The sequence below is a fragment of the Eumetopias jubatus genome, unplaced genomic scaffold (assembly GCF_037043125.1).
Source record: "Eumetopias jubatus isolate StellerSeaLion01/CBP00866 unplaced genomic scaffold, mEumJub1_p1.0 scaffold_2, whole genome shotgun sequence".
Taxonomy (NCBI): domain Eukaryota; kingdom Metazoa; phylum Chordata; class Mammalia; order Carnivora; family Otariidae; genus Eumetopias; species Eumetopias jubatus.
This window is the reverse complement of record NW_028274808.1, coordinates 163,303,941-163,317,991: the sequence shown is the minus strand read 5'-3', so window position 1 is coordinate 163,317,991 and position 14,051 is coordinate 163,303,941. Positions and strand designations below refer to the sequence as shown.

Below are 14,051 nucleotides of genomic sequence, written 5' to 3'. Positions count from 1 at the left end.
TTAAAACCACAGAGCTACAACTGCTAAAAAAGACCCAAGAATAGAAGTGCTGGTGAGAATGTAGAGGAACCGGAGCACTCAGATACCACCTGTGGGGATATATAAAGTACAGCCACTTTAAACAATTTGGAAGTTTCTTGTAAAGTTAAACATATGTCCACTGTATGATCGGGCTGTTCCACTCCTAGGTAGTTACCTAAGAGAAAATAAAACATTTCTTCATACAAAAACCTGCACACAAATATTCACAGCAGCTTTATTTGTGAGAGTCCAGAACTGGAAACAACCCAAATGTCCATCAGCAGGTGAATGGATAACCAAATTGGATATCCATACCATGTAATACTACTCAGCGAAAAGGAATTCACTGATGATACACGCAAGAACATGGATGTATCTCAGAATATCACGCTGAGTGAAAGAAGCCAGGTGGAAAAGAATATATACTATATGATTTGATTTATATAATTTCTTGAAAACAAAAGCTGATTTATAGTGATGGAAAGCAGATTAATGAGTGCCTTAACCAAATTTCTGAAACGGGAGTCCTGGTCTACCTTGTCAGCCTCTGTGTTCATCCACACTGGACGTGATTTTTTTCTTAACGGACACACTGGAGACATCTTTTGCTGCTGTGGGTACTCAGTCTTGCCCCAGAGCCCTCACCTAGCTCTAGGGACCCACTAACCTCCTGATTCTCCTAATTATCACTTGCCTCCAGATTCCATGATGCCATGTTTGCCTGCTCTTTGGTTTTTTCCATTCAAGATGGGCTCCCCTGATGTCTGTCTGCTTCAAGTGTGGTGCCTTACTTTCTGATTAGCCTGGTCTGACCACGGGAATTGCCTTCCTCTTGGAATCCACATCCAAAAGATGCTCTCAGCTTCCTCTCACTCCCTGAGATTCTGTCTTCTTCAGTGATTGGACTTCCCTGGGTCTGCTCTGTTAATGCCTCTGTTGAGAACTGGCTTCAGCAACTTGCAGGGAAGCATTGAATGAGTCAGCTCAGGAAGATACAGTGATTTTATGTGGAGTTATTTTTATCCACGAAACTAGTTTCTTATTCCTTTCCTGCTTTGTGGTCTGTTTTCTAAAATCAACAAAACTTGAGGGATGCCTAGGTGGCTCAGTCAGTTAAGCGTCTGCCTTCAGCTCAGGTCATCATTTGCTCAGCGTGGAGCCTGCTTCTCCCTCTGCCTGCCACTCCCCCTGCTTGTGCTCTCTCTCTCTCTCTCTCTGACAAATAAAATCTTAAAAAAAAAATCAAATAAAAAATTGAGATGCTCAAGCTCACTTTCTACATGGTGATTTCTCTGGTCTTACTCTCAGGTAGAACTGACATTCTCCCTATTTGTGCCCACAGTGCATGCTGAATATCAGATTTCTATCATAATATCTCTAATAATTTTATTACACTTACATATTTCTCTATCAGTTACCTCCCCTTAGACCACAGGAGCCACGACTGTGTGTGTTTTTCCATTGCCAGCATCTGAGCAGGACTGCTGGGCATGTGGCAAATGTTACCTAGCTTCTTCAATGGATAAGAGCTCTATGTGGACAGTCAGTGCTTCATATAGAGTCCAAAGGTCCCATGTCATAAGTGCCAAATATATACCTGTCAGGTGCAGGACCTGTTTAATGTTTGGGCAGATGCAGTAAGGATAGGAGTTAGGCTTTGATCTAATGATAGTAACCTAGAGTGATGTAATCGTGAAAAATAAGGATCCCAGGGGGGAAAAAAATCTAAAATCTTACTGAGGAACTTTGGAAATGCTTGTGTATATTAAATCTGTTCCTATAAAAGTTCTAGGGATAATGAATGCTATCCTGATGAGCATTGTGTGGTGTTTGCTTGGGAATACTACATGGAAATGTGAATGTTGGGACTTAAATTCTTCCTCTATAAAACCAGGAAGTAGAATTAAATTAAACCCAAGGACACTGCTGACCCTGACTATGACTCCGTGGTTGTCTCTTTGTACATAAAACGACGTATATGAAGGAATGGAAACATACATCTCTTAGTATAAGGTGTTTACGGATATAGGAGTGAAGGAACAAATCAATTTTTTTTGTCCTTTGTGGTATGAAACATTCTTTGAAGAGTTATTTTTCCAGATAGCAAGGATGCCAGATACAGGGACAGTTTTCCTATATGTAAGAAAAAAGAAACAACTTACTGACTGAAGCATATTGCTTAGAAAACAGTCTAATTTTAATGCTGAAATGAAGAGGGCATTTTCAAAATACTGAAATACGTTACTTTTTGCTTATTTAAAAAAAATTTCCAGTTGTTTTTCTCTGTATTTTTGCCACTATCATAACTGAAGTAATTACTTTGATAATTTTTAAGTTGTTTATTGCAGAACATTTCAAGCATGCAAAAGCAGAAAGAAAAATATAATGAACACTCATGGGCTAATTTTGCCAACTTTGTTTTAATTGTCTTCCTATTTCTTCCCCATTAGCATTTCACTGTAACTACTTCACTATGAATACATATCAGTAAAGGACCAGAGCCGTAACATCATTATCACACCTAACTAAATTAAGAACAATTTCTTGATGTCATTTAATAACTAGTTTTTGTTCAGTTTTGTCCAGTTATCTCAAAAAAATTTTTTGTAGTCAGTACAGCCTAACCAGGATCAGAATAAGGTCTGCCCATTTCATTTGGTTGACATGTCTCTAAATTTTCCCTCCCAAGAAATTAGGTCATTTAGCTGGTAGAATTTACCCCTTTCTAGACTGAGCTGATTGCCTTCTTCCCGAGTTGAGACCTCCCTGCTTCTCCCTGTGCCCCCTTGCCATCCATTTGTTGAATAAGCCAGGTCATTTTGGCTGCGGTTTATACTGCACTTAGATTTGGCCCACTGCATCCTTGGGGTGGTGGTGAACATTGTTTTTTTTTCTGGCCCTCTGACTTCCTGTAAACTGTCCAGGGGCACCTTCGAATCTGATGAAAGAAATAGTTCCTCTTTCTACCAAGGTAGACATGGATATCCACACATACGTACACGCAGGAACTATTGCATACAGTTTCAAAGCCTTCACAGATCTCTTGATGCCGCAGACCCCAGGTTGATTTGCGGTGACAGAGCCTTGATTAGGATCCTGTGGAGACATGTGCTTCTGTTCCATACCATCGGGAGGCCCATGATGTCCCTTGTCCCGTCAGTGGTTCTGTTAAGATTGGTATTCTCAGCCTTATCCTTTCATTATAAAATTCCTCATCATGTGTCACCTAATGATTTTAGCAGCCATAGGTTACCATTGCCTAGAACAATCCTTGATTCCATCCGGGTTGGAAAAAGTAATTTCCTAATTCTATCAAGAACTTTTCCCTTGTCTGTTACTAAGTTACGCTGAAATACAGTTTGTACTAGAGTAACATCTCCTTATTTGGAATATTTTTGAGTTTCTGTGGTGCTAGAAGTTGACAAACAGTGAATAGTAGAAAACAGTGGTAGTTGAAACTTGTTGCATCTTTCTCTGCGCCAAAGCAAAATAACAAAAGCAAATGGCCCAGAGATTTGAAACCTTTCTTCTGAACTGCTCAAATTAATACTCCCAGTCAAGAAAACTCAAAATCCATGATTTTTATTTTTACATCCCCATTTTTGCTATTTATTTTTCCCTCCACTTTTGCTAAGTAAAAATGAATCTCTGTGCTGTCTTTCTTACAGAGAACATTCCAACAAAGAACGTGTGGGTCTCAGTAAAGAAAATTTATTACTTAGAGGATGCACCATTAGAAACACAGAGGCTGTTGTGGGCATTGTGGTTTACGCAGGTCAGTGACACTTCCCATTTTCATTGTTGTCTCCTCTGTGTTTTTCTTCAAGTTAACATTTTCCATTTATTCAAAATGCAGTTTACAAAAGCAGAAAGGAAATTTTGTCTTGATAAACTTAATCCTTGGTCTCTGTTTTTCTAAATGGATCACAAAAGCAAACTAAATTAGCAAAATATATTATGCATCTTCTCTTTGTATCTGTCACAGAGATTTAAAAATTTGATATTTGCTATCTGGCTTTAATTTGCACATTTTCTGACATGTTACCTGTGTAGGCCATGAAACCAAAGCAATGCTGAACAACAGTGGTCCAAGGTATAAGCGCAGCAAATTAGAAAGGAGAGCAAATACAGATGTCCTCTGGTGTGTCCTGCTTTTGGTTGTGATGTGTTTAACTGGTGCATTGGGTAGGTAAAATAGGATTTTTTTATACTGACATCTTTTCAGCAAGATCTCTATTTAAAAGTATTTAATTTTTGAAATATTTATGAATATTTGACTTCTGCAAAGGAGATTATTTGCCAATAATTTTTTTCCATCAGATCTTTATCTTTCTCATTCTGTGATCTGAAAGGCATTAATGTTGATTATATCCAGTTACATGTGGCCACAGTAGGAAAGGGACCTGGGAAGAGATTTAAAGAGACACCGAGACAGGAGAATGTGGAGCCTTTTGCATTTCAGTTTGTTTTCAAAAATAAACCCTTGGTGTTCAACCAAAATAAATACTTTTATTCCTCTTTAGGAATGAAGTTCTATATTTACATAATACATATATAGCATCCTTTTCATGTCTGTGTGTTTTTTGAAAGGTCATGGAATCTGGTTGAGTAGATATGAAAGCATGATGTTTTTTAATATCCCTGAGCCTGATGGACATGTCATATCACCAGTGTTGGCAGGATTCTATATGTTCTGGACCATGATCATTTTGTTACAGGTAATTTCTGTTGAGCTCATCATAAAATTTTAAGATATTTGTTACTTACCCAACTATATTTGGTTTCTCAAACTTTCTTTTCGCTCTCTAACATTTTTTGAATTACTTGGTTCCTCTTAGGTCTTGATTCCCATTTCTCTCTACGTTTCCATTGAAATTGTGAAGCTCGGACAGATATATTTTATACAAAGTGATGTGGATTTCTACAATGAGAAGATGGATTCTACTGTTCAGTGCCGAGCCCTGAACATCACTGAGGATCTTGGACAGATTCAGTACCTCTTTTCTGATAAGACAGGAACTCTCACTGAGAATAAGATGGTTTTCCGAAGATGTAGTGTGGCAGGGTTTGATTACTGCCATGAAGAAAATGGTGAGTGTTGGGTTTCTATGAAAACCAACCCTAAGATTGGTCTTTTTTGGCACCTAGTTAAAGGTCTGATAATTCTAGCATACAGGTGCTATGTTTAAGCATTAGGTACTTAACTCATCAAAAGAGGCGTTAAGCTTCATTGTTGTTCTTTCAAAAGTTAGTAGGTCAGAGTCAAGGAGTCTACTGCCATAGTTTCTTTAAAAGGAAAGTAAATTACTACTAGTAGTAGAAGGTTGGAGATGAGGTTAAGTGAGAATACAGTATTATAGGTAGTTGTGAGAATCTAATGAAACTATGACCATCTCCCTAAGAAATATCTTGAATCTAATGAATCTAATGCAACTATGGACCATCTCCCTAAGAAATATTTTGAAAATAATTCCAAAGGGAGGGGCTACAGCCCCCCCTTTAAGCCATCACATCATCGTTTAGCCCATAGATATCCATCAATTCTTGGTTAAGAACACCTAGTTTAAGAATAAATATGATGAGCTAAACATCTGAGGCTAAGGAAGTAAATATACAAATTGCAAGTTTTCTTTAAAGAATTGAACTACATTAATTTTGTTATTTACAAAAGTAATGTACACTCCTATGAAAATGTTTCTGAGAAGTATCCGTAACTAATTAAAAAGCTTACTCTCTAGAGGTTAACCACCATTAACAATTTGATGAATATATAACTCTCCATATTCTTTTATATGTGAACATATATATTTGCACATTTCCCCTTTTATAAGTTAGAACTTTTTTTTTTTGCAGTTTTCTTCTTTTATTCAACAATATCTCATGGCCTTTTTTTCTGAGTCAGCTCATAACATTAAGTGCATAGTACTGCATTGTATGTGGTCAAGCTTACTTTGCTATTGTAACAGTACTTGCAGTGAACTTACTCAGTTATTACTTACTCATTCAACATAAATTTTGTGAGCCCCTAATATGTGGCAAAAGTCCCTTGATCTCATGTAGCTTTTAGAGTTTAAGGCAAGGAGATAGTATTAAAGATTATGATATGTAAAAGAAAATTCATCATGTAATATGCATTTTTGTACATACATGTTTGTACATATCTTATTTTTATAAGATACATTTCTAGAGGGTGCCTGAGTGGCTCAGTTGGTTAAGCGGCTGCCTTCGGCTCAGGTCATGATCCTGGAGTCCTGGGATCAAGTCCCACATCGGGCTCCCTGCTCAGCAGGGAGTCTGCTTCACCCTCTGACCCTCACCCTTCTCATGCTCTCTCTATCTCATTCTCTCTCTCAAATAAATAAATAAAAAATCTTTTTTTAAAAAAAAGATACATTTCTAGAAGTGGTATTATTGGCTCCAGAGGTACGCGCATATAAAATTTTTATAGATCCTACAAAATTTATATCTAAAATATTGTGCTAATTTACATTCCCACCACCCAGAAAAACAATACCCGTTTTTCACACCAGCCATAATGGGATGAAATTACTCTTTTTATCAGCATTTCATTGTCTTTTTTTTTTTTTAAAGATTTTATTTATTTGAGAGAGAGAGAGAGCACGAGAGGGAAGAGGGTCAGAGGGAGAAGCAGACTCCCTGCTGAGCAGGGAGCCCGATGTGGGACTTGATCCCGGGACTCCAGGATCATGACCTGAGCCGAAGGCAGTCGCTTAACCAACTGAGCCACCCAGGTGCCCCAGCACTTCATTGTCTTAATTTGTCTCTGATGAGCAGTGAGATGCTTAACTTTTTATATGTTTATTGGCTTTTTGAATTTCCTTGGTAAAGTGATCATTTCCTTTTCCTATTTTACAAATGAGCTTTTCTTTGTCATCTGTAGGAAGATTTTATCTATTAAGGCAGGACTGGCATTCAGCTCGTTGTTCAGTCTAGGTTGTCTGTGGCCACTGTCCATTTTCATTTGTGCACTTGTATTGAACTAAATGTTAAATAATTTGATGCTGTGATACTATCCTTCTATATGTGATGAGTATTTTCCTGGTTCATCATTTATCACTGTATTAGTTTTCTGTTGTCACATAACAAATTACGACAAATTTAGTGGCTTTAAACAACACAGATATACTGTCTCATAGCTTTTGTGGGGCTAGAGCCTGGGTGTGGGATGGCGACATCCTCCCTCAGGGTCTGTCACCAAGCTGAAATGTAGGTATCAGCTGGGACTGTGGTCTTATCCGAGGCTCAGAGTCCTCTTCATAGTTCCCTTGTCTTTGGCAGAATTCAGAGGCTTAAGGTTGTAGGACTGAAGTCCCTGCTGTCTTGCTAGCTGTCAGCCTGGGACTGTTCTGAGCTCCTCGAGGTGGCCCACCGTTTCTTACCACATGGCCTCTCCATAGCCTCACAGTTTGCTTCTTCAAGGCCAGCAGCAGAATCTCTAGCTTTGAATTTCTCTGACCTCAGGGAAAGTACTGTGACCCTTCTTTTTACCTGATGAGATCAGATCTACCTAGGATAGTCTTCTTTTAGATTAATTCAGATTGAGCTGGTTAGCTGCTTGATTACATCTGCAGATTCCTTCCACGTTTCCATACAACATAATTTAATCACAGAAGTGAAACCCCATTGTACCCAGAAGGTGTATACATCAGGGGGACCGGAAATTTGGGGGCCATCTTAGAATTCTGTCTAGCATGGTCTCTTAGGGTGTTTCTACTTGTCAGAATTTTTATATGTTTATTAAATCTTGTCAGTTGTTATGAATATTAATAAGATTATGAATATTATAATTTCTGTCAGTAGTGTTAAACTTAAACCCGGGCCAAAATTTTAAAAAATGTAACTGTATTTTCTCCTAGGCACACATACATACATACATACATATGTATATTTTTTTAAGATTTTATTCATTGGGGGGAGCACTTGCACATGAGTGGGGGGAGGGGCAGAGGGAGAAGAATTTTTTTTTTAAGATTTTATTTATTTATTTGTCAGAGAGAGAGAGCACAAACGGGGAGCGGCAGGCAGAGCAGGTGGAGGGAGAAGCAGGCTCCCTGCTGAGCAAGGAGCCCACTGTGGGACTCGATCCCAGAACCCTGGAATCATGACCTGAGCCAAAGGCAGACATTTAACTGACTGAGCCACCCAGGTGCCCCTCCTAGGCACATATATTTTTTAAGCCAGGTTTTATTGTTACCTGTGAACGTTAGGGATAAAATGTTGAATATTTATCACATAATCACTATATAAATATAAAAAATAGCTAGTCATATTGGATATGATGATACTCTGCATTATTTTGTCTTTTTTTTTTTTTTAAAGATTTTATTTATTTGGCAGAGAGAGACACAGCGAGAGGAGGAACACAAGCAGTGGGAATGGGAGAGGGAGAAGCAGGCTTCCTGCGGAGCAGGGAGCCTGATGCGGGGCTCGATCCCAGGACCTGGGATCATGACCTGAGCCCAAGGCAGATGCTTGATGACTGAGCCACCCACGTGCCCCTATTTTGTCTTATTTATTGTATTTTTGTTACAAAAAGCAATATTCTCGAAAATTTCAGATAAGCTAAAAGAGGAAAATTTAAAAGCCATCAATAACCCCCACCAAACAGAGTGGACCACTGTTAACATTTTTGTGCATTTCTTTTGAGTCTTTTTTTTTTTTGGACACATTTATATATACATATATATATATATATATATATATATATGTATATATATATATATATATGTATATATATATTTTATTTTATTTATTTTTAAAGATTTTATTTAAGAGAATGAGAGGGGGAGAGAGAGAGCATGAGAAGGGGGAGGCTCAGAGGGCTGAGCAACGGAGCCCGATGTGGGCCTCGATCCTGGGACTCTGGGATCATGACCTGAGCCGAAGGCAGTCGCTTAACCAACTGAACCACCCAGGCGCCCTGTTTTGTTTTTTTAAATGGCATTATGGTGTGCTTTTGTTTTTACAACCATTTTTCTTAAGATTTCATCATGACCACCTTTCTCTTCTCTCCTTTTTCTTCTAGAGGCTAGGCTATATTGCACTATAATAATTGCCAAAATTTATGTAAATAATCCACCTCACTGTAGCTGAACTTTCACACCCATTTGTGAGATTAGTGTCTTCCAAAATATTTGACTATAGATCCCTATTTTCAAGAAATATCTTACAGTAGTAATGTTTCACAAAATGTACGATGGAAAGCACTACATTGTTTTTTGTATTTGTAGCATTTAAGAAGGCTAGTACCAGCCCTTTCCCACCCCAGTCCCTGAGCCTGCACACTTGGCTCAGCAAGTGCTTCTCCTCTGTAGCCGCTTAGGCAGAGAAGGTACCAAGTGACTGAAAATCCTGTGCTAACCTGACTGAACTGTTTGTGGACCGTGGGTGTTGTACTACTTCTAGAAGGTGCCACCTTTGCGTTTGAGCAGATCTCTGCCGTAGATACATCCGGAGCTCCTGGTCTCTTTCTGTTATGGTTTAAAAACAAGGACATGTACATACACACTCTGATTGATGAAGGAGGGAATAGTAGGGGCTTCTTCTCTCCAGAATTTAACCCTGAGACATATTATGTTCACTGAAATGAAAACAAGTTAACCCTTCAGGATTTGGGGGGCAAAAGCTTTGCCTAGGAGGTCTTTCCATAAAGAACATTGCTGCTAGGAAATAGCCCCATGCACGTATGCATTTGAATTAAACACGTTTGACAACACCATTTGATGTTTTTAAAACCTTGCAACATAGGGGCATCTGGCTGGCTCAGCTGTAAGAGTGTGTGGCTCTTGATCTCAAGGTCGTGGATTTGAGCCCCACGTTTGGTGTAGAGATTATTTAAATAAATAAACTTAAAAAAACTTAAAAAAATAAATTTGAAACTTAGAAATTTGGTCCATGGACTCAGCAGCATCAGCAACACCTGGGTGTGTATTAAAAATGCAGAATCTCCAGCCCCTCTTTAAAGCTTCAATTAAAATCTTCATTTAACAATATTCCCAGGTGATTTGTGTGCATATTAAAATTTTAGAAGACATTTCCTTAAAAGATTATGGAAAGAGGATGTCTTTTTTAATAATAATCTTATTAGTGTAGAATATTGTTAGATTTACAGAGAAGTTACAACAGTGCTCTTGAGGGTTCCATTTTGCCCCTCTATCCAGTTTCCTTTGTCATTAACATCTTACATTAGTCGTATAATACATTTGTCATAAGTAATGAACTAATATTGATATGTGATTATTAACTGAAATCCATATTTTATTCAGATTTCTTCAGTTTTTACCTTTTTCTGTCTGAGGATCCCATCCAGGAGACCATGTGACAGTCATTATTTAGACTCCTTTAGATCTGACAGCTTCTCAGGCTTTCTGTTTTTGGATGATCCTAATTCTGAAGGGCACTATTTAGGGATTTGTAGAATGTTTCTCAATTTGAGTTTGTCTGGAGAGTGCCTTTATGATGCACAGTTTGTGAATGTGATATATACAGTGGTAGCGTGTCATAGTTCCCAAGAACAAGGATTTTGGAATCAGGCCTCCTGAGTCTGAGTCCCATTTTTACTGCCTACAAGCTGTGTGACTCTGGGCTAATTATCTCATTTCTCTGGGCCTCAGTAAAAAGGATCAGTAATAGTATCTACTATTATTCATGAAAATTCATGAAGAGCCACTTGGAGCATGGCACAGAATAAGTTCTTTATAAGTAAGAGCTGCTATTGTTGTTGTAATTATAGTTCTCAAAATAAGAAATAGATTTATCTGGTCCAGTGTGGAAGACAGGCATTGGAAATGTAAAAATATCTTAGTGTCGTAAGATTAAAGTCTGGTGTTCTTGTTGCATATTGTTTTGATTTTCAGGCAGTCAGCTTGGGAGGTGAATTTAGCATTGATCAAGGTTTGGGGCCTAGAAGGATATTGGGCAAGACATTTTTGGAATGCTGGACATGCACAGGGAATTAGTTTAGAAGAAAAGATTTGTGTATCAAGGATATGTGGATGATACAGTTGGACGAAGCTTAGCTGGGCATGCTGTTTATAAGCCGGTGAAAGTTGGGATGCTGGAAATGTTTGGGGGATTAGTTCATAGCAAAATGTTTGGCAGATATGGGGATGATACATTTCGGAGAAATCCATGAGTATGCTGTGCTGTTCATCTTTGGTTTTGGTCCTTTGGGGAGCACATTGAAAAGTATGATAAACTTTTTGTTCCATAGACTCTTGCTCACTTCTTCCAGATATCAAATAAATATAAGTAATGGGCCATGAGCAGGTTATTAGATATTCAAAGGGGGAGTTGGAAGAGAAGATTAGGGATTATCTAAGAGGGAGAAATAAAATCGTTGATCTAGTATCTAACCCAACACCTACCTTGAGGCAAAGGAAAGACTACATACTTTGTATTTTCTCCTTTGAGTTGGAAGGCAAGAATTTCTGCCCCACTCTGAGGCATTCATGGAACTAATTAGAACCAGCTTTAAGAGACATATGAAAAGTCTTCAAGATCATTTGGGTAGATTTTGTTTATCAGTATGGTAATATGCTTTTCCTTCCATACCCAGTTTCTGACAAATTTTCAGAGTCTACAAGTATACTCCAGTAGTTTTGTTTTCAGAATCAAATTGTAACTTTACTGGTCTATTTCCTTCTCATAGTTTTTTACAAAATGATTAAAGATTACCCCCATGTGTTCTTGATTCCACTCTTCCAGTGCTATTTATTGAACAAGTTTGTCCTGTCCTAAGGGCTGAGCTGTCTGGCATTATAGTAATAACACAGTTGCATGATGACTGATTTCCCTAATGATGGCTAGGAGAAATTCCTGAACTATAGCCTTTATGTTTCTGTAGGTTTTGTAATACTGTAATTGTTTATTTTAAAAATGGTATCACATCACCAGTAAATTTCTTTAGCTGTTCAAGGACTTATCAACCTCAGCACTATTGACCTTTTGGGGTGGATTATTCTTTGTTGTGGGGGCTGTCGTGTGCATTCTAAGATGTTTAGACGCCTCCTTGGGCTCTGCCCACTGAATGTGCGTAGGACTCCTCCCCCAGTTGTGACAACCAAAGTGTGTACAAGCATTGTCATATGTTTGCTGGGGGACAAATTCACCCTTTCTTGAGAATCTCTGAACTAACCTATCATATACAGATGACTGCTGAGGAGATAAAAGTAGTGGATACATGCACTGGCTTTGGAGTCAGGAAGACCTAAATTCGTTTCCCTGCTCTAACCCCAACTAGCTATTTAACCATGTCAAAATGCCATGTCTGTGGTCAAAGATCTGTCTGGATCTTAGCCTCTCCTAGCTACAAAGTAGAGCAGTGATAGTTCCTACCCAGTAGCATTATGTTTAAGATGAAAAGGGGAAATGTAGATGTTTATAAAAGGACCTAGACAGATGCTTGATGAAAAGGAGGTCCTCAGTAAATGTTAAGTCCCTACCCCACAACTTTCCCCTGATGCTAGTGATATTTCATTCATGTGTCTCTTCATACATTCATTTAATAAATATTTAAACTAAAAGCATGGACTCACTGAAATTGAGCAGGTGATACTGATGTAAACTGATAAGGAATAATACACATTAATGTATGTGGCTATATTTAGAAACAATGTAGCATGAGGGCTCCGAGCACTGGCTGTGGAGCTTATAGAACTGGATATAAGACTGATGAATACTACTTTTGTGAGATGGGGGAAATTAGCTTGATTTCTTTATTACTAAAATGGAAGTATTAATAGTATCTGCCTCAGAGGGGTTGTTCTGGTTATTAAAAGAGACACATGCCTGGTACATAGTAACATTCAGTACATAGAAGCTTCAAAGGCCCAGCGAGTGGGGGTCAGTATAGTTCCAGAGGTCACCATTGAGGAACTGGCCTTTAAAGATGTTGAGGATTTACGTAAGTAGAGAAGAGAATGGATATTCTGAGCAAGAGCACAGGTGAGAATGGAGAACTTGAGTATGTTTGGGACTCCATAAGCAGATGGGTTTTTGAAGCTGAGAGGCCATACAGGGAAGTGCTCTGTATTATTTAGGCAGAGAATATAAAGAAACTTGCAGAACCGGGAAGAATCCTGAAGTCTTAAATCTAAATCGTTCATTCCACCAATAAGAAAAGAGAGGCCCAAGAAAGAATAAGTGATTTCCTAGAAGGCACTGAGTCTTTGAAAGAGATGGTTCTAGAGCTCAGAATCACCACATTGCCTCTTAGCCTCTCCTTGTCCTTAAAAAGTACAGTTAAAGACTATTAAACAGGATATGCAAATATTCTTTATTTTATAAAGTAACTTGCCAAAAGCCATACTCTATATTTAGCAGCTGGACTTGGCCCGAATACTGACAGCTAGCAATTCAACAAGTACATATTTACCGATTGTCTACTCTGTATTCCAGACACTGGATATCATGATAAACAAGACAGACAAGGACCCTGCTCTCAAAGAGCTTCTATTGGAGAAAATAGTTGCAAATAAATTAATTCTTAAATCAAGAAAAAAAATAATGAAAAGTGCTTTTCAGAGAATTAAAATGAGTTGATATGATATAGAATGATTGGAAGGCACTTTGGATTGGGTAGGGGGGCAAGGCCTCTCTAACGTTTAGAGCTTAGATCTGAATAACATAATCTTGAAGTTCAGGTGCAAAAACCTACCAGTTAGAGGCAGCAGCTAGTAGAGAGGCCCTCAGGGTGAAATGAGCTTGGCGATTTTCCAAAGTAAGGAAAGAAGGCCAGTGAGGCTGGACTTTGGAGCAAGTGTGGAAGAAGAAGGGGCAAGAATGTGAGAGAAGTCAGCAGAGGTCAGATCATTTTGAGTTATGTAAGCCAACATAAGGAAAGTTTTGTTGCAGGAGTAATCTCTATGTTTTAGGAAGATCCCTCTAGCTACTGGTTGAGGACTGGAGTGCAGAGGGGCAAGGAGACCAGTTAAGAGGCTATTTGCACTGGTCCAGTTGAGAGATGATAGTGGCTTGGACTAAAGTAATGAAGATGGAGAGAGTTTGAG

At 38.5% G+C, this 14,051-nt stretch overlaps 1 protein-coding gene across 2 annotated transcripts in view; it reads left to right on the top strand.

Annotated features, from left to right (window-relative positions):
- Positions 1-14,051, top strand: part of ATP10D (ATPase phospholipid transporting 10D (putative)) — a 101,081-nt gene that overhangs the window by 45,147 nt on the left and 41,883 nt on the right. Inside the window, exons 6-9 of one of the 2 annotated variants that reach the window (XM_028092541.2) lie at positions 3,690-3,796; positions 4,075-4,206; positions 4,612-4,739; positions 4,860-5,112. In XM_028092541.2, coding sequence (XP_027948342.2) covers positions 3,690-3,796; positions 4,075-4,206; positions 4,612-4,739; positions 4,860-5,112 — 620 coding nt within the window. The remainder of the gene's footprint in view (positions 1-3,689; positions 3,797-4,074; positions 4,207-4,611; positions 4,740-4,859; positions 5,113-14,051) is intronic. The other variant, XM_028092543.2, reaches the window with a different exon arrangement.